This window comes from Anguilla rostrata, chromosome 5, assembly GCF_018555375.3.
Source record: "Anguilla rostrata isolate EN2019 chromosome 5, ASM1855537v3, whole genome shotgun sequence".
NCBI classification, from domain to species: domain Eukaryota; kingdom Metazoa; phylum Chordata; class Actinopteri; order Anguilliformes; family Anguillidae; genus Anguilla; species Anguilla rostrata.
This window is the reverse complement of record NC_057937.1, coordinates 40,446,273-40,473,255: the sequence shown is the minus strand read 5'-3', so window position 1 is coordinate 40,473,255 and position 26,983 is coordinate 40,446,273. Positions and strand designations below refer to the sequence as shown.

Below are 26,983 nucleotides of genomic sequence, written 5' to 3'. Positions count from 1 at the left end.
AAATATCACACACACTGCCTAGTTCCACATACATTTTCCTTACAGTTTCTTTCCAAATGTGCGCACAGATTGGCTTCTTCAAGTTTTCTTTTATATGTTGGATGAGTTCCATCTCTTGTGCTCCTCAATAACGGCTCAAGATGACCTCCCGAACCAGTGATTTTTTTAAATGTCTTTTTTCTGTCACAAGTTACCATTGTTGCAGAATGGCATTTTGAATTTTAATTAATTTCAATCTCAGTTTTTTTCTTATGCCCAAAATTATTTTCTGCAAAAGGACAGAGACCAGAAAGGTCATGCATTTAACAGGTCCCAAGTTAGAAGGATTCCCCCTTGACTTATCAGATCACGTCTTCCGCAGCACCCTGTGAGAAGGTCAAGGTTCAGGTCAAAGCAGCACATACTTAGCCTGAGGTGAGATTTGAACCGGCGCCTCTCATTCGCCCAAAGCCTCCAAAGACGAATGCATTACAGACAGCTAAAGGCGAAACCACCCCTAGCTAACAACAGTGTTATTTTGAACGTGAGGGCTGCGTTGCTAGAGCGTGTTGTCACAGTAACCTGTGACAAAGACTTCGCTTCACTGTGCCACACTATGCCTACTAGCGAACTGGCCGAGCAACACCCACTACATTACCATAAGGGAAGCACATTATTGCGAGCACCTTGTTTTAACTTAATAGGGATGTGAAGAAAAGAGAGGTAGGAGTTGCGCAGTCAGTAGCAGTATGGCAGTATGTGAGGGGGAGGGTGGAGGAGGGGTGGAGAAAGCTGGGCAGTCCAGATGAGATTCAAAGATGCTATAAATGACAACATGTGCAACAGTACTAACACTAGAGGATTCTAACTCAAAACAGAAACAGACTTCAAAAAGCACATTTCCTTTGAACATAAATTAACCAGCATTACAATACACATTTTCAGAATAAAATGTAGCTGATACTTTTAGTTTGGACCTCAGGTTTCACTGCCTCATTTAAACAGATGCAGGAGACAATATTAATTTGGGTAAACTTGTCATGTATGTTCGTGTCTGCGATATATGCATAGTTTACCTAGGATATGTAGCCTTGCTTTCAAGAAGTGCACTACAGGTTCACCAAGAGCCAATAATGTCGAGCCCTTTGACATCAATGCATTCCAATATCTTATTGTTACATAATATTACACCAAGATTGACATGCTTCTCTGTTTTACAATTTTTAAAATTATTTTTTATATGTTGCCAAGTTACAAATCAATTCTTTATAAACATGCTAAATTATACAGGTACAGAAATGTAGTGCTTGTGTAATAACCTTCCCATGATATTAACAACCAGCATGATGAAGTAGGCTAAATAAAAACAGCCCAAATATCATAAAATCAATTCATACCATTGTAAAATGGCATTCAGTCTGAACTAGTGCACCTCCCCAGAATCTTGACATATCCATAAATACTTGTTTCAAACTGTCGTCTAATTGATAGGTAATATTTGCAACCATTTTCTTGTAAGCTGCTGATCTGAAAACCTTTTTATTCTGCAAAACATTTTCTTTGGTTGAAATTTTGACGTCTGGGTCCTCCTTCTTATTTTCAGCTTCACATCATGCTTTTGACACTCTGAACAACTGTGATCATTTTAAATATAAAGAGTTATGCCACTGTAAGCTGTCAGACAAAATTATTCCACACCCATCTTTAAAGATACCATTTTAACTCTCCAAATACATAACAGGTGAGCAGCAATTGGAAAGACTAAATTATTTAATCAAAATTATTTCATTTAAGTGATCACATGAATTTAAAGTCACAACAGTCTGTAGTGCCCCAAGAGTACAGTATTGTCTGTAATGACCTATAACATCTAGTGTTAAGGTATAAGGGCATTTGACATAAACATGCTAAAGGGACAATGATTCTGTATGTTTATCTAATAAGAGTCTGCAGTTACTGAAAATATTTTTTATAATGTCCAAGTAAACACATTCCATGGGGAAAAATAACCACAATCAACTTCCTTTATCTCTTTGCTGATTTATAATTGCTAGCCAGCTAACTGAAGCCCTAGCTCTCTTCATGAGAATTATAGGCTTTGCCAGAAAGATAGCTAATGTGTCTGTATTCTTGCCTGCAGTCTAATTTAAAAAAAAACTTTATTTTAGAATAAAGCGTTTTATTTTATTATAGTATAACTACAGATTAAATATCAGATAGCAATCTCATTTCCGTTTCTCTGGGAATCTGATTAAATTAGTAGGCACTAGGCAGATTGTATGCTAATTTACTCACTCAGCAAGCCAACTGAAGGCTAATTCTTCTTAAGACTTTTAGACCTTGCCAGCCAGTAATGAGCAGAAATGTCTGTAGTCTTCCGTGTAGCAGCTAATTAATAATAAATAATTGTAGTCTTTCATTTTAAAATGCATTTGTAAACTTGTAAAAACATTTGGTATTTGACAGCAATGTTCAATTTAAGGGAACAAAACATTCTTTTTGTGGCATGGGTAAATCTACACGAGAACTAACACCAACAATAAATTATCTTCTTTGTCTAAAGTGAATATTCTCTGCCAAGCTCATCTTAGCACTAGGAAACATAAATACTAAAAAAAACCCTGATGTGTGGACAAAAGGAATATGTATTTAAGAATCTAAATGCAACTTTTCTTTATTAATTTCCACCCTAACTTTCAGAAAAGTAGTTTACAGACAGAGCTCAGTGAAATACTTTACAGACTGTAAAGATCGGCTGTAAAAACAACACAAAACCTTTTAAGCCATTGTTACTGCCTCTGCTGTATATCTTATGATACCTCCCCGACAATACACACAGCAGTAATATGCACTTAACTTTCCAGTAGGTCTTACAACCAGTACACATTACCTGTATAATAATAGCATCCTCTCTAAACACACACAAAGATCATTACATTTTCCATGAATAACATTCACTCCAGAAATGTCAATTATGCTGTTGAAAGATATATATATATATATATATATATATATATATATATATATATATATACACACACACAAAAATCATTTCCAGATGGTCTCTGCTTGTCAAAACATTTTATAGGACAGCAAACATTATTAGCAAGTAACTGGTGTCCAGCACACAGAAGGCATGTTAATTACCATTTAATGACAAGGTTGAAATACTACTATAATTAGATTTAGATATAACTGGAGATCTACACTTAAGTGATGTCCACTTCATTATACACAATATCCCATTTAACCCATTCATTGTAGTTTAACTGTTAAACGTCTCTTGAAATATTGAAATGATTAGAAACCTCAGAAGAAATTAAGACAGATGTTCTAGACTGAGCTATTTTAATCCAAAGAAAGTCTAAGTGCTGGTTCAGAGATGTACATCCTAAATCACAGTGCAATACTGTCCTGGCTCGTAGGTTGTCAGTGGATGGATGTGACTATCACACTGCTCATCCTCTCACTTACAGTCACCAAAGAAACGTATCTGCACCTCAATTATCCCTAAAAGCTCACTTTCACTGCACCTCAATTCAAATTCCCGCTCCCAATTGGCAAACTCAGGTATTACAAGTTTTACGCTATCCTTAGGTTTGATGTCCGGGTTAAATAAATTGCATTTCAATACTTAACAGCAATAAAAGGGGAGGCCAGTCCTTAATTACATTAGGTGATGTGTCAGCTCATCAGCTAGTCCAAGATCCATGGCAAGTGTGCAGGGACTCTTGAGAAACCCCTTTTGGGGTTTGGGGTCGCGACGGGTTCTAGTCAAGACAAATTGTTAATGCACATATCTTCCACTTGGGTCCGGCCACAAGAGAGGTATTGGAGGAAAAGTCAGGAGATACATGTTCCTCAAAACAGTTGTACAAAGTGGATTGATTGCTTATAGCTCAGAGTGGAATTTTGATGAGGGCAATACCATTGCTGTAGTATTAACAGTTGTCTTGTTATTTATTTTGTTATCTCTAGTGGTTTTACCAATCAACACAGTCCTCTGCATCAAACCATGAAGAGTCTAAACTTTACAAAGATATACGGGTTATAGCGCTGCACCTTGAATCAATGACAGATAAACAGATAATTTAAGACAAAAAAGTTATTGTTAGATGACGGCTTCTAATTGCATTGCCATTGGGCTTGCAGGTACAAAAAAAAAAAACTTTGAGAATCTGTGGCAGGACTTGAAGACTACTGCTCATAAGCGATCCACAAGAAACTTACAAGAGCTTGAGCAGATCTGCTAAGAAGAATGGGCAAAAATTGCACATCAGTGTGCAAAAATTGGAAGAGACTTACAGCTGCAATTCTTGCCAAAGGTGCTTTCACCAAATATTGTGTTCAAAGGCCTCTGTAGTTTCTGCTGACATTAAATGAAAACTTATTTTACCCTTCAAAATGTTCAGTTTAAGCATATTGAGTCTCTCTGCCTTGGCCTGTGAATTCACCGTGGCACTGTATATTCTATGCTTCTCCCTGCTAGAAGAATGCAGACGGAGTATGATCTGGACAAATCTTCATCCTCTTCCATTACTTTTATTTTTTGATGCTTTTCACCTCTTCTTCCTCAGCCGATAAGACTAAAGGCCGCTCCTCAGTTGAGAACGAAGAACACGGAGCGCAGCGCATCATACCTTAGGGGCTCAATTATGAAAAGCAGAAAATAAATGCGCTTCCTACCCAGTTGTGGAAGCAGCAGATGGGCATGCGCCGCCGAGCGCTACTGCCGGAATAATACGGGGGATATGCAACCAAGCGGCAAGGAAAACAAATCTTCCAAACACCCCGGGCTAAAGGCAGAGGGTCCATGGGGAGGAAACTAATTACTGAAATGATGTGTTAGTCTTTGCTTTACAAGCACCTGCTTTGAAAGGGTTCAGAGTCGTTTCCACATCAAGCTTCATGTTTCTGTTTGGCTTTCTTCTCCCATGCCGCTTCCTCCGTGTAATAAAGAGGGGAGAAATGCTCTTTCGTCGGATACTTCCGGAAAAAGCCAAAAATTCTCTGAGAGAAGTGTGCCGATGAACCTTTTAATTTAAAATAAACACGCTGTTCTTGTATGTGTTGAACTGTATGACTGAGCACATACTAATGGTGCACAAACTTTCCACCACTGTTTGTGAGGGCATAAACACCGTGCTAGAGTGCTGTATTGTAAACTTAGTCTCAATGGCCGATAGTTCCACTTTCAATACTTCAAAACTACGTTCAATTACAGTTTAGAAGTGATTTTAGTGTTGTGTGAAAGAAACAGTCTAATCTTTTATTTGAACCATTCGCCACCCACCTGCCCAGACCACATGTATGGCGTATGACACAGGGTATCATCTGGCGGACTGGCAATTTTGGGGATTTATGGCTCTGATAGTTTTTATTTTGTTCATATTTCATAATGGCTCATAATGGCTTCCTCGACTTTCACTTGCACGGCTCTGGTCCTTATGCTGACAAACAGCAATAACAGACCCCAAAGACAATCAATAGCTCCGAATTAAGACTAGATACTGAAAGCCCTTGCGGTAAAGAAGCAACTGAACCCACCTGACTAATTAGAAACAACTGTGAATCAATTTGTCCCAAACATTATGGCATCATATAAAAAGTGCTGTTATTTCAACGTGGTACAACCAAAATACCCTTTAATAAAAGCTGAGGAACTGCACTTGAGCCACATGTGCATTGTTTGATTACAAATCTAAAATTACGGAGTAGAGATCCAAATCAAGAAAAAAAATATGGCTTTGTTACAAATGCTATGGAGCTCACTGTATATAAAGCAATTTTCTTTATGGCCTGAAAAAATCTATTTCTGTAATAGTTGTCATTACTCATCAAGTTATTCACATAATGAAAATGTTAATTAAGCAAAACATTAAAACACAGTAAAAAGAGGTTCAAAAGAAACAGGACCATGGTAATGGATTAGAATAATGATGAAGATGGGTAATTATGCTCTTTTCAGACTATATGGAACTATGGGACTTTGCATTTGACCACTAAATATGGTAGGGTGCAAATTTTTCTTGCAAAAGGGAACACAGAAGTTGAGAATCAAGCGCAGAAACAGGAGGGGTGATCACACAGAAAAAAAGCTTTTCAATATTCATTAATAATACCAATGTGCAGATATTATAAAAGATGTTAAGGGAAAAAAACCTAGTCACACTTTACAGTGTGTACCCTTACGGACATTCTCAATGCCTTCATGAAGCTGGTGTAATAATGTAATTCATGACAACACAATGCGCAGGTCATGACATATTATTTAACATTTTACAAAACATATTATGCCATCCTTTAAAAATCATTGGACTGTCGAGGACAGTGAAAGTATAAGGAACTGGCTAGCTGAGTTGCTGCTGTTGTACACCTGTGCAAGATACATAATGTGAATGGCTTCAGCCAAATACTCAAGTAGGGATCTAGAACGTGGCCTCTGCAAATCACCCTAGATAAGGACGTCTGCTAAGCAAACAAATATAGTATTTACTTAGGAAGGAATACTGACGTGTTAATGAAGGCATTAATAAGCCTCACAATGAATGTATGACAATATGCTTTTTGCAAGTATTGTTTGTGGGTTATTTCGTAACAAGACAAAACAGTATCAGTACTGTATACTAGTTTATGTGATCAATCACTGCAGAAAGAGCATGGGCTGTGTTTCCCAGAGTCTCCTTGGCGCTACGTGCGTCGTAAGGTATCCCTTAAGCTCTTCCTTTAGCTCTCGAGCTGTTTCCCAGCGTCTCCTTAACTAAGGTATACCTTAGTATAAATTAACTAAGGTATACCTTAGTTAAGGTATACCTTTAAAAGGGTGGTCTGGGGCACTCGTAAGCTGTCCCTTAGCGCTGCGCTCCGCGGTTTCAGCCTTATTACGCCAACATTTTGCTTTTCAAACCGACAGTTGTACTACAGTGCGCATCTAGTAGCACATCGGCATGCGAAAATGAGTTTAATATTTACTTTACGAAAAGTAACTATCCAATCAACGTGTCTGTGCATAGCACGTCGTGAGAATGTTGTCGTTTTACCTGTCTATCCCCATCATGATGGTAAGTATAGGGCCTATCCATGATAATAATACAATTTGTGAAAAGAAAAAAAAAAAGTTTTTTAAATTTATACGTAGTGGCGCTAACTTAGGATATGGCTTTTCTGACTGCATACCCTGTAGAAATTAGTTCGTTTGTGTGTGAGTCAATGATCACACTGACTTGGAACAAACCGCCGGTTTCTTAAGAATATAAAACCTGTGTGTGCAAAAACAACGTTGAGTGAGTCTACTTGCATGACCGAACTAGAGCACGTTGATTGGCCTAGCCATAAACACACATACAGGTACAGTGGCTCATAATGGACAAACATAGCCAAATGATCTCCATCCCCTTCCTTTAGTTCACACCTCCTATATAAAACAATAGCACTGGGTAAATATCAACATTACGGAACATTTTTCTTACCATGTTGTTTTACGATTTTCGGTAAACAACCCAATAATGATATTCTTGGTTAAACTTAAGATTATCCAACAGCAAATTAAGGTGGATGAACAAATCACTTTAACAGGTAGACCTATTCATAAGGCACCCGGTATAGAATTCATCATGATCAATTTCCACAGACGCGCTTTTGCCTTTCATCTACGATCATTTTTGCATTGCAGAGAAAAGTTCGCGGGAATCAGTGCAGTGCAGTGATATGCTGCTACAGTTGCCTATATATTGTGTGACAGAAACAAATTAACATTAGACCTTTGTTTCAATAAGAACAAAATAATTCACCCATATGTAGCCTATATCCTTTCCCCTGGGCTTCCACGAAGTCCCAGACTATGGCTTATATGTCCCGATTGATGCTTTTTTTATTTTATCCTTTGTAGCCTATATGTACGTATTTATTGAAACTATCACAACGTCTCGTCTTAACGGACTCTTAAAGAGATTAGCAGATGATCTCTAGTAGGCATAGCTTCCTCTTCTGCAATATTAGATTGATGTAAAATGATTATGACAACACTTGTTATATTAAAATGTCACTCACAAGCCTTTACAAGTGAGACAATCGATTCGCTTGGCATCGATTGATAAATTTTTCAGCACCACAGTGAAGGCCAGCTCCAACTTACGATGTATCTTTAAGTTGTCCCTTAAGAGTTGCCTTAAGGTATAGTCTGGGAAACACTCGTAAAAAAGCGGTTTCCCTTAAGAAGGTATACCTTAAGAACCTTCGTAAAACGTTAAGGTACATCGAAACTCGGAAACGCAGCCATGTGCTTTAACTGGATGCACCAACTGATAACCCCCAGAAATAACTAATTCAATAATGTGATTGCACCAAGAACAGCTGGACATTTTTGCATGTTACAGAAATGGCTCAAGCATGTTATGGTCTGAAGAAGCAGTGAAGGGAATAAACGGGAAATAAAGCTGAGTTTAAGTTTAACCAGTTTTTCACTCTCGTCCCAACTGTCATTTTTCATATATGATTTTCTCCAATCAACAGAGAACAGAAACACTGCCTGCGGTACTCTTTCCACAGGTCAGCGACATACAGTAGCTATATTAAATCAGTGCGTGAGTAGACAGTTGCACGAAAACACGACCTGACAACTCTCCCTATCGTCTTTAGTTAGGAAATAACAGGAGCTCTCACACACAAACACAGATTAAGGGCTTTAATCTGATTAGAACCGAGCCGATCAGTGTGCGAGGCAAGTGATTATAAAGCACTTTTAGCGTGAAACAAGGCCAGTGCTGGAAATAGCAATGCCTGCAAGGGACGGAAGCAGGCAGAAAGCGGAGGCTCTCGTGGTGAGCTCACAGAGCTTGTGATGCACCTGAGAAACAGGCCAAATCACTGAAGGAAACGGACAGGGAAGGCCAGCAAGGGCAGTCGGATTGGTAATTGCTCGCCTGCAGCCCCGTCCGCACAAAATACTGTATATGACATTGCCGTCCAATGTTGGAAGCGGCCACGGCTTCCTCAGGGCAACAGTCTTCTGCAGCACGAAGCGAACTCTAATTCTGTAACACTAAAATTCCGAACTTCTTTGATGCACGGTTATTTTTAGCATTCTTCCCACTGTACACTCCATATATTCTATGAGTTTGCTAGATTCGTAGGCCAGTACATGAAGTTTAATCTTGGCATGGTATCAGAACCTCAAATTGGCATAACAGATAGTATTCATTCAAAGGGCAGAAGGAAATGTCAGGTATAATGCTATATTACCACAATACAGCTACCACTTGCAAAACACGCTGCATTCAAAGAAAGCAATAGGGTACCAATCAGCATTCATTCAGGAAAAAATAAAAAGAAACTGCAATAATTTAATCACTCAAGGTTTTGTTCAAAATAAGTTTCCATGACAACTAAGTCCTTTCCAGACCATGATGGTAAGTGCTGATATTCAAAACCTGATGAGACCGTGTAATACAATACACTTTGGAAGCAGTGATTGATAAAGGTGTTCAAACAACCCATATCAGAGATGTATAATTGCATTTACATTTTTTGTAGGAAAAACACGCTTTGGCCTTCCTGATGGCACCCAGCTCAGTTTGAAACAGTTCATGTTAAAGAATCGCATACTCTTTAGTAGGGTGTGGAACCAATAAATTAGGCCAAAGAACGCAAAACTGAAATCTCAGTCATTATGAAGATATGCTTGACATATATGTAAAATAACGAACCTAAACACATCTTTTGGAGCATGGCATCTGCTGTGATTTCTGTTGAGCTATTAACACATATAAATCTACAAATGCAAAGCCTTTGCTTGGTCACTTTACTTGCACTGTGCTTTTGAAGATGGAGCTTGGACTGACACGTCAGGGAAGGAAAAGAGGGCAAATGGCTTATTTTAGCCTGACAGAACTGGTTTGAGCAAATCCCAGTGGGCTATCTGGTCTCCTTCAGATCATTAATGTAGGGTCCAAAAAGTGATCACGCCGTGTCTAGAATAAGATCCCATTTATTCCCAGGCTAAAGTGGAAAAAACCCAGAGAAGCCGAGAAAAACAAACATATCAAGACCTGCATAGCTTCAGGGCCAAGGCAGCAGTTTCACCGGCACTTTGGCGCAACTGCTGATAAGGCACAAACCTAACCTCGACGCGTCTCCCGTGTGACCGCGCGAGCAGGTCTTGAACACTGTGACTGCAGGGTTGATCGCTTAAGCCTGGAAACCTCTTATGAGGCCATGATGACAGGACGAAGGCTCTCCGACCCATTCTGACAGGGCCTCTCTAAGCCGAGAGATCCGGAAGGGGATGGGGATTTTTTCCCAGCAGGCTTTTTAAATAGACGTGTCAGAAGGAACGTATGCGACGTGCACTTATTAAAGAGGACGAGAGTGCTAAATGAGCCGCCTCCCGTTATCCTAGAAGCTACACTAATTCATTTCAGCAACCTTCCTACATGCTGTGAGGGGATATTGGCAAGGGAAAACAATTTTGCCACCATAGTGACCCCTCTGCCACTCCAATGCATTAATAAATCAACTTGTTATCAAGAACATCCCGCTGTAAAAGAAATCAAAGGTGAGGTGTTTGTTATTGGCCCTAGGAAGTTAGACCAGAGCTAGGAGGAAGTCTCAAGGTCATCTAACATAGGATTGTGGGATTGTGTAGAAATCCCCCACCCAAAAAAAAAGCCTCCCTTAAGTCCTCACTTAAGGCTTTGTAGAAGTTTTTGATTCATGCAGTAAGTTTGCAGGTATTGAGGAGTCTTACCTTTCTCGCAATGGCGCCCAGTGAAGCCAGAGGGGCACAGGCAGGTGTTGGGGGATATACAAGTTCCTCCATTACGGCAGCCCTCCTCACAGAATGCTGGAGGGTCAAACAGAGGAAGGAAGTTCATCATTAAAAAAATATATTTCCATATATATATATTTGGCTATGGCAGAATACCATTTTTTTGGTGGTTTAAGAATATCTGTATGCACTCCCAGATAGATGGTATAGTCCAAGTTGCCACATTAGTTGTATATGACAGTAGGCAGGGGGTGCTTGTTATATGGACAAACAACATGACAATGGTGGCACCAAGAAACTCTGTATTTGGCTTAGTTGTTGTGTATCATCTACAAGTAAAAGCTAGAAGAAATAGTTGTTTCCACTCATAGTTTGGTTGCAGGGGCACAATGTCTGAGTTGGGAAATCTCAGGATGCTGGCATCCTGGCCACTAGGGGGCTTGCACAAAGGGATTAAGTAATTGTTCAAATGTGTGTTTTAGGTATTATTATTATTATTATTATTATTATTATTATTAATAATAATAATAATAATAATAATCTGCTAGAAAGCATCACAGCAAAACCATAGGTTACAGTACATTTTTTAAAAAAGGTTCACAATACAAGTTACAAAATGTTACAAAACCTTAATACTAAATAATATTATCCCTACATGCCCTGATAACAAAAGCAGCAAGCTTAATTAAGTTCGGTTAAGATAATTAATATGCTCAATACCTGAAATTATTAAAATATTAATTATTTTATTATATTTATTATATTAAAAATAGCTTAGATTTGGTGTCTGAAGGTGCCTGGTGTCTGGTAACCTGAATGCCAATTTTACAATTTATTTTGACAACCTGACGCGCTGAGAAAATGAACATCAGTGAAATTCTATTGCTAAAATGTTGAAAAAACATGTAAGCAGATTAAATCTATGGTGTTTAATATTAGGGCTGTGTGTCTGCGCAGCTGAGCTGATGGACTGGAGAGTGAAAAGAAGTGGTGATTGGCTGAACATGTTTTGGAGGAAGTGTATGCTAGTCAGTCTACACCCTGCATAGCTGATGGAGATTTTTGCAAGGAGAGGACTGGCTTACAGACTTAATTGGCAATCAAAATTTGAGAATAAATAAGAAACTTTTGATTAAAAGTTGTCAGAAAATGAACATCACTGTGAAATATTCTTCCCACATAACTCTTTTTCATCACAGGTTTTACAATAAAATTGCACAGAAGCTCTACATTCCATTTTCAGGCATTTTTGAAAGTGTAGGGAGTCAGGGATATAACATTTTCCATGAAATGTTATGGTTTTTCACCCTGTATTTCTAAGTACAAAGTGATTTTCCCAAGTATACACATTTACCTGTCATTTCAACATTCTTTGGAAAAAATTTCTAATACTGCCTTTTAAATTGACAAAAATTATACTCTTTTGTGAAAGTATTTTTCTACAGAATGATTTCCATCTATAGCTTCCTGTTTGGGTTTCCCACTCCATTAAAAAAAAACCTGTCATAAATTGACCATGAAGAAATAGCCTTTCTACCATTCTACGTTTGACTGTATATGTATTGTATTTTTTGAACATTTGTAGCCGGAGGTCAAAGTGTACTGTGAACGCGTGGAAATTCCAAAATTCCCATCACAAAAAAGAGAAATCAAGCAACAAAGGGGGACAGGATGAGGATGGGCAGAGGGTGAAAGTGGTTTCAATTGAACAAAAGGCATTGGGGAAAAAAGGACAGAGAATAGCTTGATGAAATAACTCCAGTTTTCCGTGGCTCTAGTCTACACCCCCAGGCCCTGCTGTAAGCGTGCCTCCCACAGAATTTGCCAATATTATTCTTTGTGGCCTTCAAAAAGGATAATAATCACACGACTGTATAAATAAACCGACTGTGCCAAAAGCCATTACAGCCTTTAATTTGACTGGTTCCCCTCTTTTGAAAACTTCTATCAGGACCTACTTAGGAGGCTGATTGGTTCTGCGCTAATAGAACGCACTCTTTAAAATTTATTACAGTTACCCTGACTCAATTTACACCATTTTCTATAATGATCATTTTTAATTTCATCAGCACGGCACAAATTGGAGCTTGTCATACTAATGGCATCAATTAAGTGGAGCATTTTCAGGGCTCTTCCACTATGGCCTTGTGAGAGGGTGAAACTCAAACCCCCCCCCCAACACAGATCCTGAGTGCAGGAGACTCTGCACTAGCTTGACCTGCGGTGGTTTCAGCACGGAACAGGGAAAGGTGCAGGAGAGACAGATCAGTACCCTGAGGCTGGGGATTAGGTTTGGATGAAATGTGACAGGATTCCCTTGGTATTAGAATCAGAGCTCACCTGTCTCCCCTCCATCATGCGTCAGTTCAATCACTGGCGGGAACGGCGAGACAGGTATTGGCGCTCTCCTCTTTTAATAATAGATCAATATCATTCCATGAGCCTGCATTAAAGGCACTTCAGCTGTTTAATACAGCCGGTTGCTGGTTCATTGCACTTTTATGCATTGTAATTAAGACTTAAATTAGAATCCAAGATTGGTTTTGCATTATGATACTGTGGGAAGCACTTCTGTGTCATTGATAAAGACAGTCTTTACGTGACTGAGCATCCAAGTGTAAGACATGAGAGAAGCTTGATAATTTATTTATAACAAAATGCCATTATATTAACAGATTAATTACTAAATTAAATTCACTGCTTTAAAACATTAAAACAACAATACGTACAATATACAACATGCACATTGCGGGGGGAAAAACATCTAGAATCTAAACAGATGTAAAATTATGATGTGAAGGCCATTGCAAATTAAAGATTGAAAATGATCATAGTATTATAAATACTGTCATTAGCAATAATGTATGTCATCAGAGCGCCATTTAGATGATATTAGGCTGCTCTTATTCCATCCTGTATGCTTAAGTAGCTGGCAGAAGCTTTACTAATGCTGCCAGAGGACACAGCTGTCTGAGTATTTTTAATCTTATTTCTTACATTTAACATTCCCCCAGTGAGATTCAGGATTACTATAGTGTGCAATACAAACAATATAAAGACAAACGTAGCACTGTATTTATTTAAACTATTTTCTACATGCCTGCATACAACAGTGTGTTAACCGAAGCATGTTGAAGCCCCACAACAATACTGGAATTAAATTAAATGAGAAATTCTTTAAAAACATATCTGAGGGCCGCTAAGCACTTAAGAGTTTTTGATAATTAGCGGTTCTTTTTCAATTCCACTGATTCACTCAGACTTTTAATTGTCACAGCAGCATGCAATGTAAATTTAATTTGTATTAATTATTCAAGACTAAACACGTTTAAAAATGATCAACAACAAACACGTGAACTGTATTTCAAGTTAGCAAATTAAGGAAATAGTTCAGCCTTTTAAAAGAAAAGTCAGTTCAAGTTCAAATCTATGTACCATAATGTTCAGAGTAATATCAGTGTACTTCAGATCTCTTTGAAGCAGGGACTGCAGGGTTCGATCATACAAGCAGGAGCGTAGGAGTGAGTTTGACATGGGGGGGGGAAGGGGTTGCTTCCCAGTCCCTATCCCCAACTGCCCTCACAATAAATATTATAGTTAGTGGAAAAGTTCATTGTTGAACAGCTATGCGTATTAAAAACGCAGAGACATGCTAGCCGCATCCACTCTCACCTACAGGAGCTGGCTTTGTTTCTTTATTGTTCTGTATGTATGTGAAATATCTCCTAGCGAGTAACTGACTAACAGTAAACAACCTCAAGGGCACAAATATCATGTTAAAGCAACTTAATGTAACCGTATTTGACCCTCTGATATTGAAATGTGTGCATTGAATACATCACAAACCTTTTTTTTTTTTAGACACATAACTAAAAGCACACATAATAAATATGTAATAAATGTGTCGTACACAGAGTGTGGGATGCAGATGAGGCATGCAGAGTGAACAAGGTTGAAGAGCTACTCTACAATTAAGCACCACCTCCCCTCCACTACTCTACCCATGCACCTTTCAACCCATCCAAACCCTCTACTGACACATATGGAATCTATAAAATCTATCAAAACATGCTTATTAACATCATCTGAGAATATGACATGGTACCAAGCCCTTAAAGGGACATAGGTGCGGAAAATAAATAAATAAATACTTTTGCGAAATCTCGCAAAACTTCTGCGTTCTCCTGAGAAAATAGTATCTATAAATAACAGCGCATATGTACTTCCGGGCCATTGTTACAGTGCCAGAATTTCCTGGGGAATTGTAAACATGGAGGAGCTGTTGCTTGTGTTTTGCTTTAAACTTGGCTTTAAAAATAAATATGTTAGCTGTTGTGACTGTTGCGAATACATACAGCCTACACTCTGTCATTTGTTACAAAGTAACTGATTTTTACATCTAGAGATAGGACAGCAATGCCTGCAAAAAAAGGCTGAATATTCCAAGTTGGATGAGGACAGGGCCTTATCAAAATTTTCACCTGGTGTCATATGAAAAGAAATGGCACATGCGCGCGCACATACACAAACGCATTTATGCATAAACAAGCACACACAGAATGCAAACCTTCAAACCAGCATGCTTTAAATGCTGTCATGCCCACACACTTGCTTTTGACACAGGTGCTGTTCAACAGGAAAGAGTGCATATGATCGAGGTCCAGGAAACTGAAATCTGTGAATTTGTTTAATGCTTTTTTACATTCGCAAATGGCCCCATAAATATTTTTAAATCATTCTTGCAAAAAAAAAAAAAAAAAAAAGGGCTGGATCAAGATTTGCTCATTTGCCCCCTTCGCTAAATGGCAGGTTTTCAGTGGGCAGGGTTAGCTGGGTACAATGCACGTCACCAAAACAGTAAGACCAGTGAAATCCTTTCTACTTGAAAAGTGATGCTCTTGCCACTTTGGTGCGGGCAAGCTAAGTCTGAAAAGCAGTGGGCCTTTTCTGGATGCAATAAAACCAATCTGCTTTTTTCATTTCCCAAAAATAAAGAGACCCTCAAGAAATGGGTTTCATCTCTGGAGGCCCACAGGCACTGCATTATTGCAATAACCCCAACAGTTAATATTTGTAGTGCCCATTTTCATGAGGAATTCACCAACTACAAAAACAATTTGGCATTGCTAAAAACTAGTTCTGGTGCATGGTGTAGTGCCTTCCCTCCCTTTACCTCCCTCCCAAATTTTGCTGCTAGTGAACGGTTGTTGCAGAGCAGACACGTGATGGATTGGTACTGTAAGTAGGCCTACCATTAGCTAGTGATAATTAAATAGCTTTAAAGCTTAGATATGTGGAATCAAAACCTTGCTTTACTTGGGTGTAATGTCTGGAGTTTGAGACTGCTGTTGAGTTAACATTAGTGTACAGTACCTCAGTGTTACAACATTATTACATGTTGAATGATTTATAGGTTTAACTATTTGATGGTAAAGCCTACCTTACAGTATGTTGCTTTCTTTCATGCCTTCTGCTAGACTAATGTCACTGCACTGGACAACCTGCTTTGACCTAGTGACAAGGAATGGTTTACATATGATGTATCTTACACATATGAATATTAATAAACGCAGAATATACAACCGCCCAGTGCTTACCAGCTTAACAGGTCACAATAATCTAAAAGTGTTTATTGCAATTTAATGGTTGTAATTGGGTTAAAAGCTTGAAATAAATATTAAGAAGAAAATCAATTGCTACTTCTGGGGAATATAACCACAATTTGAATCCAGTTTCCTGGACCTTTAAACTCTATTAAATCAATCTGAAAAGAGTATGATTGTTTTTGTGCACTATTTTACAAAAGCACATCACACTCCAACTGAAAAGTGAAATGGATATCCTTCAAAATGCCTCTGCCAGTTTTAAGTAAAGGGCTTTCGAAATGGTAAGCACACTACAACACAAGAAAATTCTCATCTTTAAACTCTACTGCTGACAAACATTAAATGAACTGTGCCACACTGTGCATGCTATTTGGGACTGAGATGTATTTAAGTATAGCTCAGTGACACTCATATAATATAACATGGTGATGGAGTGAATTTTAAATGTTGCACTCAACAAATAACCTTTCCAGCAAATTCCCAGTTCTAGCCATGTGAATATAAAAAACATTAAGCACACACATTTTAAGGCACACATACATTTCCAAACCTGATTTCAAATTCCTAATTTACATAAAGGCCTGGATTCAACCCAGTTTTTTTCTTTAAAATAAATGTTTTTCATTTTGATACAAAAACAACTTTTGGTGATCACAGAACTTGCGTGTTGTAGACAAACACATTATGAAAACAAACAAATAATCCCCATCGAGACAAAAAGGCTCTGCTTCCCTATATTCCTCCATCTACAGTAATTCACTTAGTAAAAAAGCTCCCTGCACTGATGTAAACAATGACAATTAAGGCTGGTAAATAAGACTGGCTTAAATGACAGAATTTGTAATATCGCAATATTGATCTGTGCAACTCTGTTAAGCCTGACAGGCAGCATCATACTTTGCCAGACATAAGTAGCAGTATGTTTGCTTTATAAACACTGTACAAGTTTGCACTGGGGAAATCTACAGATGCTACATAGGGAATGCATCCCGGTATGGGAGGGAAGTTCTGAGAGTAACAGCAGGCTACCAAAAAAGTGGGTATTTTGTACTACAGGATATATCATCTTACATAAATGATCGTGCCCATGAAAATTGCACTCAAAACGTGTAATAAACACAAATGCACTTTCCAAGTCCTTAAGCAGGCTGTTTTCCTTGATGAACACAAGGTCAGCCCAATCATATTATGATCTTAAATGGTGCATATGGTCCACATGTTCCCATAGAATCTTGCATGCATATGGGTGTGTGAATAAGATATACTGTCGATGTGTGCAAACACAGTAAACACCTTTAAAAACATTTACAGTCATAACAGGTGTGTTTGCTCTATTATTGCACATTTGTCACGCTAAATGGTTTCAAACGGAGGAAACACAAAATACTTTTTTTTATTTAAAAAAATAACAAATAAAAAAATAATTTCATTTATTTCATGAAGTTAACGGACCCTCATATCATCCATGTGGAAAAGTCATTGCCCCTTTAGCTACTCAGTGAATCAATTAACCAAATTTAATTGAAGGTTTAATAGAATCAGCTGGTAAAGCACAGCAAGGTTTAATTGCAGCAAGCCCTGTTGAATCTAAACCTCACTCTTATTGAATCTTACCATCTAATCTTTTAACCTCATGTTGTTAGCCTGCCTACTGTAGGTCTAATTTCCCAATGACAGTCACTATATATTTCTGTGCTCTACTCTAGGACTAAATGGTCTACCATATGGCAATTAAAATACGCATCACAGTGAATGCCAAAAAAACTTTAAACATTCAGCACTTTAAATATTTATATTTTTTACTTTTATTTATAGGCAGTTGAAATTAAAAGGGTATTACACAAACTAGATTACCAGGGTTTGACACACAAGTCAACAAGGGAAATAAAAACAATTTTTGAAACAGATGGTGCACAACATTTTATCTCGCAAGCAATTACTGCTATGAAGATGATCTACAGTTGATGGATCTGCATTGTGTCTAAGGGATACATCATGATTCAGTGGTAATGAAAAGGGGAAGGGAGACAACAGCTCTCAGTTCACTGAACTGCTTCTCATTAGCTGTGCAGGTAGCTTCCGACAGTGGCAATATTGTCAGCCTAATATTGGTCATTACACTCTCAACCAAACATGAGAGAACAATTACAGAAAGCAAAAGTGCAAAATTCACAACCAACTTTTATGCAACCAACACATGTACAGTAAGGGCAGTGACATAAACTCATCCAAAAGTAACTTCCATTATCTCATCTGGGTGGCCTTAGGCTACAGCGCCACTCTCCATTTTTCCTTCCCCAATTTAGAATGGACAATACCCGTCAAGTTAACTCTGTGCTACCTACACCTGGTGCAGGGAGCACCGCAACAGATTCCAACAATACATCTTCCATGGGCCAGTTATTTTTCCACACAGCAATAAGAGAGTTTGCACTGACTTAAGGACAGGTATGTCTCTCACTGATGACAATGCACTTAGCCCAGAAGAGGCCAGATGCACCTGGCCTTTTTTTTAAGATGAACAAATGCAGTGTTACAGGAGCCCAAGTAGACTTAAAGCCACCATACCTATGCCATAACCAAACGGCCCGTAACTTCACATTTGTGATTGCCATCATCTCACAACATAGCTGAGGTTCATACCACGAGAATTATGGCAAAAGGGTCTCACATACACTGGCAGCAAGCACCTTTACTGACTGAAGCACTAAGGAAGAGAACCAGAATATTAGATATACTGCAGGTAAAATACCGGAAACTTCCATGCCACCGGAATGAGAAGTTCAATACTGACTTATTTTCAGACTTTATTAATCTTAGACCACAGTGCCCTTATAGGTCAAAGTAAAAGGGCAGAAGAGCGGAAACAATGGATAACTCTCAGCAGCCAAAGGTGATTCAGCACTGAATACAGAACCTCTCCTAATGAATAAGTTAAAAACAATGGTCCCATTTCTCCATTCTACACTATTAGCATGGATGTGGCTAACATTGTATTACTCTCTGCTGACGGTTTTGAAATTGGTTTTGGGAAACCTGTTATATAAGTTTGTATGGGAAACAAATGTGGACAGAAATGAAGCATGACTCAATTTGGACCTTTTGTAAGATTGAACTGAACGGGAAACCAAAATGGCTCTCCATTATATAAATACCTAGGTATCAATCATGGTAATGTCTGTTTAAATATGAGCATGACAGTCCCTGGAATTCAATTAAACACATAATAAAAAAAGATGTGTTCCACAAGGCCGATCTCTACTCTCCCAGCATACTCGACTAACAGTGATTACTTGTTGATCACAGAGAGTGTCTTGTCTGTGAGGAACACAGCTCACCAAGACTGGGTTGAACATGTGAATGTGTCTGCATTTTAAGACTGATACAACTGTCTAATCTGTGGTGTGTGGACAGGAAGATGACAGCCAGTCAATGCTTGAAATAAGCCTCTGATATAAACGAAAGTGTTGAGAAATGTTGACAGAATAGCCAAGAAGAGGTGATGGACAGAGTAGGAGGTTCCTTCACCAGGAAAGGGGACTGGGAGAGGAGGGGGTAAAGGATGGATTATCCTTTAAAATTCTTGTCACTAACTTTTCCAAATGTCATTTATTTATGTCGCTGCCTATGCCCAAGGACACACAAACCCAGGGTCAAAGTAGGTGCGCTGAGTGGACTTTAAGAATTTGGATTTTCAGTTAGTTGGTTTTTTTTTGTTTTTTTTTCCTGTTACAGTCTGGCACACAGTGCCTCAAAAGGTGAGAGGTTTGTTTACAACTTTACAAGTATAATGTCTGTCACAAATCATAACTTTTGTGGAGGATGTCACTTGAGCGGCCACAAATTTCATGCCATTTTAGTTTCTGAGCTAGAAAAATATAGCAATGAAGTTTTAAGCCAGACGTTAATCGTGTTCTTTCAAGTGGTGGCTCAAGTAATAAGACATCAGACTGACTGTTGTCAAAGTGCAGATTGACTCCTGAAAAGGGGCATGCAGAATTTTAATTCAAATGCAAAATGTCTTTTTTTAAATGACAGAATTACTTTCCTAAAGAGACAAACTTCTGCAATGGACAATTACAGTGCCACTCATAAGAGCATAAACATCTTGCCATTTTAATGACATACGTGCAGGCTGTCTTTCCTTTAGGAGTCTCAGTGGCAAAGCTATCATTTCTGTACTAATTTCCATGTCCCAGGAAAACATATCTACATATTTTTCCCCATTTGACATTCGGCTGTGTACAATGTGAGATCAAGAGCCGTGAGTTCCAATTATATGCCAAAAATTGCGTACAAAACCTGAACAGGCTAAATTATTCTCAGTTCAGTTGTGGTGCTAACCCCTGCATCAGTCTCAAGTTGTCAGAGAATGCTAAATCTCAATAACGTTTAAACCATACACTTGGTTCTTCAATTTCTCCTCATTAATTATTTTTCCAGTTGGGACACAATTTATATATTTTTTCAGTTTTATTTCATTTCATTTTTTTCTAACATTTTCTTATTTGAGTTCATTAATTATTCAAATTATAATCTGAAATATAGAATTAATGATAACACTTCAAATGGTTCAGAAGCTCATGGCCATAAAACAAGTTCCAGAGGATACAACATTTTTCATGTCTGTGTGCATTATTTATAAGTGATCAAAAGACTTGAAAGTAGAATAAAACCAAGCATATAAACACGAGCAGTTTTCACTGGAGGGATTAGAATAACAAAGCTCTTAAGTACCACACCAGAGAGATGAACCGTCGCTGTCAGAGTCTAAAGTGAGCTCCTGGAGGACCTCAGCACCAACCCTCCCTGGTTCAGTTTATGGCCAGCCTACTCCTTGTCATCTGCGTAGCACAAGTGGCTTTAAATGCGTCCTGCTCGCTGGGCACTAATGAACAGCTTGTCTCAGTTCTGTTCACTAATGAACAGCTTGTCTCTAGTAGGGAACATCTTGGGACTCTGGGGGTTACTGATGAGAACCATCCCAGAGGAGGACTTTTAAGCAAACGGTATTCCCAGGAGAGAAGCGTCCTTTTTTTTGTTTGAAAGCAGAGGAAATGCAAATGATCCTGGGGCTGTTTGATCAGTCCATCCTGACCCTGCTTTCACTGCTGGTCCCAGTTAGGCATTTGAAGGAATACCATGTGACAATAAAATAATTCTCCCTTGGGATAAAAAAAAAAAAAACTAAGCAAACTACACACCAACAGACAGACACATGTGTATTCAAATTTAAAAGGCAAAATAAAACATTAGTTTACTAAATATGTTAATGATTGATCCAATGTTAAAGTTTCTACAAATCATTAAAACCTGATCTCAGTCCCATGATGAATGATTGCCTGTCAGATTAAGTGCTCTAGCCCGGTGAAAATACACAAATACATGACAAATTGCAAAGGTGGGAGAATGACTCATCTCTAACTAATCAATAAAAAATTTGAGGCTCTGTCTGAAGGAACCAAACCCAACATAATTCATCCCATCTCCATTAACAAGACATATGCTGTCCAGCACATTTCCTTTTCACAAGTATATCTGCTATGCCTTGAAGACCTTCGGCGGAACTTCTGAGGAGCACCACCAATTAAACCTCATTTCTCTGCAGATAAAAAAAATAAAAAAACACTCCTTTGCCAAAAACATAAAATGAGTACAGTCTTCAAGAACTAATGAGCCACTGCAGACACTAGAGCTTTGCTTTAAGTGGCCTGAGCCTTATAAATCTGTAATGAAATTTATATTACACTTACGCCCCATAGTGGGATTATTGCATTTCACTGCAACCTTGACTATTTGATCTGGGCAACTGCCCAGACAGCCCCCCACCCCCCTCCAGTGTGGCAGTGACCGTGACCCGCCATTGCTGGGGAGGTGGCGGGAAAGTAAGTGCTCATTCAGGGAGGTCTTTACGGGAACCTAAAGTGTCTGTGACTGGGCCAAGTGTCGAGTGGTTATGGGAGCATTACTAGATTAATGGGCTATGGGCATCGGCGTGGATGAGAAGCACAAAAGTAGCCACAAAGCAGATAATCAGGAGCAGTGGGGACACTTGATGAGTGGATACTGGATAATAGCATGTCCTCTTGGTCTGAAACATTGATGAGAACAGATAACAGAGCCAGCTGGCTCTGTGAGAGTGTTTAGCCTATACAAAAGATGGCCTCCATGTAATATTTCACTTTTTGGGCTTGAGTTTTAATGAATGTTTTTGATTGTTATACACTGTGCATTTAAGGATGCTTTAGATATTTACGGGAGTTTCTAATGACCAGCCAGCTTTACAATTCAAGGTTCCTGGTCTAAAACAACTCGAACTCTGAAGCAGCTTGTACTGCACTGTTAAGTTTCCAAAGGCTGTACATATGGATGAATTCGTTTTATACAATTTATTCACAATTAAAAGATAATTAAAAGATTTTATAACATGTCGGTACTAATGTCCTTGAGTGCAGCCATATCAAGTTCTGTATGAAACCCTTATAACTGAAAATAAGATCAGGTAATATGTACATGTATATCACCTAGAGGCGTACTGTCATTGTACACTTGGTTTCAGAGTTACCTGAAGTTTATTTCCATGCTTCAGACCTGAAACCCCTAAATGTCCCAGTCAGCCATTGTAAAACCAGTAGGTTATCAGAAACATCTAAGTATCTAAAATATCCTTTATCACACACAGAATTGTCTGGGTCATTAAAAACACTATAATAAGACTGAAATAAAATATAAAAAAAAGAAAACCCATGCAAGGAAAAATCCCTTTAAAGCAGTCTCAGAACATCGAGGAACACCAGGCCATGAATTCCAAATCATTACTCTTGATCTTTCTAAACTGAAAACTACATTTCTACACTATACTTTTCTACATAACATTTACAGCATTTTACCCATGCAGCTGTTGGATATTCGTTTTGTAGCTGGAAATATGTGATATTTGCGCTAATTCTTGAGGTTAAACATTTTTGTGCCGATGTCTTAACAAAAGTTCTACAGATAAGTACCCTTTAATAAAAACCATTGACAGTCTTCAAGATTATAGAGCCAAAGGCTTACGATGCATTAAGTCTACAATCCAGTGTACTTCATGTCTGGATTTCATTATTTTGGATTCAAAATCCAATATTTTGCTAAAGCAAAGAACAGTGCTTTTGCCAACAATACCCCAACAATATCCATCACAATTAACAAAATTTCACTAATATGTTTGTTTTAATAATGGATATTGTCTTGACATTGTTGTCGTGTACTTCTAGTTTAATTCACATACATGCATGCATGTATATGCTCATGGAGTTTGTTTATGAACCTAAATATCCACTGAAAACCCTCACCACCATCAATAACAAAATAATGCCATAGCCCAAGATTTGTATCAAACATTGCTATCCAGCCTGACTGCAGTACCACTGTGTTTCTGTCTGATTCAAACTTCAACCTGTTATACAAAACACCCTGTAATCAGAAAATATTTATAGCAACAGCAGAAAGTCTTACAACATCATAAAGATGTTGATTATGGTTTGATTGTACAGTATGTCAAGCAATGCTCAATGTTGATCACGAACAGACAAACAAGTATCTCTGGTTACCACAGATTTTTCCTAAAATAACAAACAAATAATGATGCAGATTGTTATTTTAAAAAGCCCTCTCAAATTGATTTGCTTAAATAAATGATTGCTTATGAATCCATTACTGTAAGCCTAACCGTAGAACCTATTATCATACAGAATGCATGGATCCCACACAAAGGCAATACAATATATAAAATGATAGTAATGACAACTGAATAGATGTGAGAAACTGAACTGAGGGATGTCAATTGAAATGGAATCCAGTTAGCACAGTTTATCATAGCACAAAGCAAATTGGCACTCAAAAATGCAATGCAAATGCAATTATCTCAATGTGATTTTCTAAACTGGTAGAGAAATGATTCATCGTACTATGCTTTACAAAATTCTGAGACATTCCTGAGCTTGAGTATTTTACTCGATGTGTTGGAGTTAGCGTCCTACCATTCTGCCATTGATTGCTTCTCGTTCAGTAATGAAAACTGACAGCACAAAATGTGTTTTACACTTCCAATGATATCTTATGTTCTAACGTACACTCAATTAAACTCCCTGAAATCCCATGGCCTGCAGCACTGCAGTGGAGCCTTCTTTTTCCCAAGCCCTCCCTCTAGAAAATGAACTACAAGAGAGAAACGTGCGGCGGGGTGAAAATTGTTATACCATAGCCAAGTCGTCACGGGGGAAACCAATCACCTCCACCGCAAAAAAAAAAAAAGAATAAAAAAAGAGCTGTTACCCTCAATCAGACAGTGCAGCTGAGGGCTGTCCCCTGATCATAACTGACCGATGTGACTAACTACCACAGTCACACGAGACTAAGTCTACTGATGATACCAATGAAATCTTTCACTTTGATTGTACTACTGTGTGCCTGTTTATTGCAATGTGCCCAGAAGATGTTTATGTAATGCTTTGTTGTTCCCAGAAAAACCGCCGTCCCCTTTGCTTACCAAAATTGATAGAACAAAATCCGTGCCGTCAGTGAAAGGCGCATTTTAGGATTCAATTCTCACCATTAGGTTTACAGGTCTTGCTCTACTGCAACGCTTCTGTGGATGTCTGCTTGTCTGCTCTAGTATACTTGAGCTGTTCAAAGGACGGCGGTGTGGGGAAACAATGTGTAAATCCGAAAGACAGCACTTGCCGGTTCTAAACATGTCCTGCCAAGATCAACCTTAGAAATAAAATTGGAATTGATTGCGCTAGCATTTAATCAGAATCTTCCCATGATTAATAATAACAGCTGAAACTAGGCTCTTCAGAATTTCTTAGGCCTTGATTGCTTTTGTCTCCTGGAAAATGGTGCATTTTAATCATAGGCTCCTTCAGCTACAGTGCAATTACGTACTGTTAATCTGCAGCAGTTTCTGGAGCCGTAGGCAAAGTAAAGAATAATCCAACTGCCATTTTGTGACTTGGAGCATAATGGGAGGGATACAGGCTGACAAACTTATTCAGCGTCGAACACCTGTCTTGCTCAGTGAGTGACTCAGATATCTGCAGGACAAAGATATCTGTTGAACCTCTGAAGGAGGAACAGAATAAATCTATGCACTGTAATCCTTTGTAGCTTTTCATTACTCTTGTACATATGCTTGAGCTAGAGTAATGTATACAGAGTATAGTATATATTACCCCAGTGTTATACACTATCAGAGTTCGTGTTAGCTGGCAATTTCCAGTTTTGGGTCCATAAAAAAAGATCAAAGTGAAGGAAATAAAAAAACCTTCTAGACATTCTCACCGACAAGAAAATAAGGGCACTTAAAATTTCAAATAAGCAATTCACTTATTTTGTGTCAAAAGCACTGCAACTTATCATAGCTATCAGCCCAAATCGCCCTTCAGTATGATGTAGGCTTGGCACAAAGCAACTACAGGTATTTTTCTCAGAACAAAACCATACGGATGAATAACCTTTTTAAGCAATCCATACTGTTGTGCAAAGCATATGTATATATTTACATTTCATCTTTATAATTCTTGTTTCAAAGAGGCTTATGCCAATTGTACACAAATTGATTATAGATGTGGCTGGAAATGTAATTATTTGTCCAACTTGCTAGACTGAAATACTATTAGAGCAAAAGCATTTATCGTCAAATTCAAGAGTCTTTTCTTTTAAAATGCAATTTTAAACACTGGAGTACAACATAAATTAGTGGAATAATTTGAGACGCGCTGCTTCTTTTGATCAGGAACATCCAAGTTAAGCCACTCACTTCTCTCACTCATAGAATATCTAATTTAAATATTTAGGAATTTTTATCCACAGCATTTATGGTTTATTAATGTACTAATATTTATTCATGGCTGTTTGTTTATTTTCTGCTGGCATTAGGTATGTGAGTGTTTGCAAGAGGCCATTTTCCCAAACGGTTTTCTTTTTCACTGGTGGTAAAACAGATTTAAATAATGTATCGGTTTACATTTGATTAGCTTAGAGTGGTGGTGGATGGTGGACAGTGGAGCCAATACATGGGAGGACATTCGAATATGAAGGGGGCAGTATAGTGTTACAGCACTGTGCACACACACACACCCACACGCACACATACACACAAGCATATACACACCACACACCCATGCCTCCACACACACACACACACAGTAGATCCTAAAATACAAACCTCAGACTGAATGGTTCTTTTGAGTTTTTCTAATCAACATAATACAGCACGGGTGCTTTATGGCATTTCAGCTTGTTTTGTGTCTGAGTGCACATGGTGGATAGTAAGCTATTTTTTGCAAACAGTTGTCAGCTACCGACAGGTTTACAGATGCATGCATATGCTACATATGAATGACATCAGGTAAGAACAGCACTGCTGTGGAATGTGTGCGATTGCTCTGAATTCGGTTACAACACAGGGGGGTCTCAGTCCATATCAAATGCGAAATTGCTTCACTGGGGAGAAGCCTCGCTTTCCGACTTGAACAGACGGTACAGAAATGCAATGGTAGCTGCCTTCTTTTATTTTTGAATCTACGCCATCTCCAAACCTGAAATTGCTGCATTATTGCGTTGTTGCAATAAAAAAAACTGTATTGGT

General features: G+C 38.4%; 1 protein-coding gene across 2 annotated transcripts in view; it reads right to left on the bottom strand.

The window, feature by feature from the left end:
* LOC135255269 (protein kinase C-binding protein NELL1-like) overlaps positions 1-26,983 on the bottom strand; it is a 175,596-nt gene that overhangs the window by 18,994 nt on the left and 129,619 nt on the right. For both annotated transcript variants that reach the window (XM_064336215.1, XM_064336216.1), the window contains exon 15: positions 10,724-10,819. In XM_064336215.1, coding sequence (XP_064192285.1) covers positions 10,724-10,819 — 96 coding nt within the window. The remainder of the gene's footprint in view (positions 1-10,723; positions 10,820-26,983) is intronic.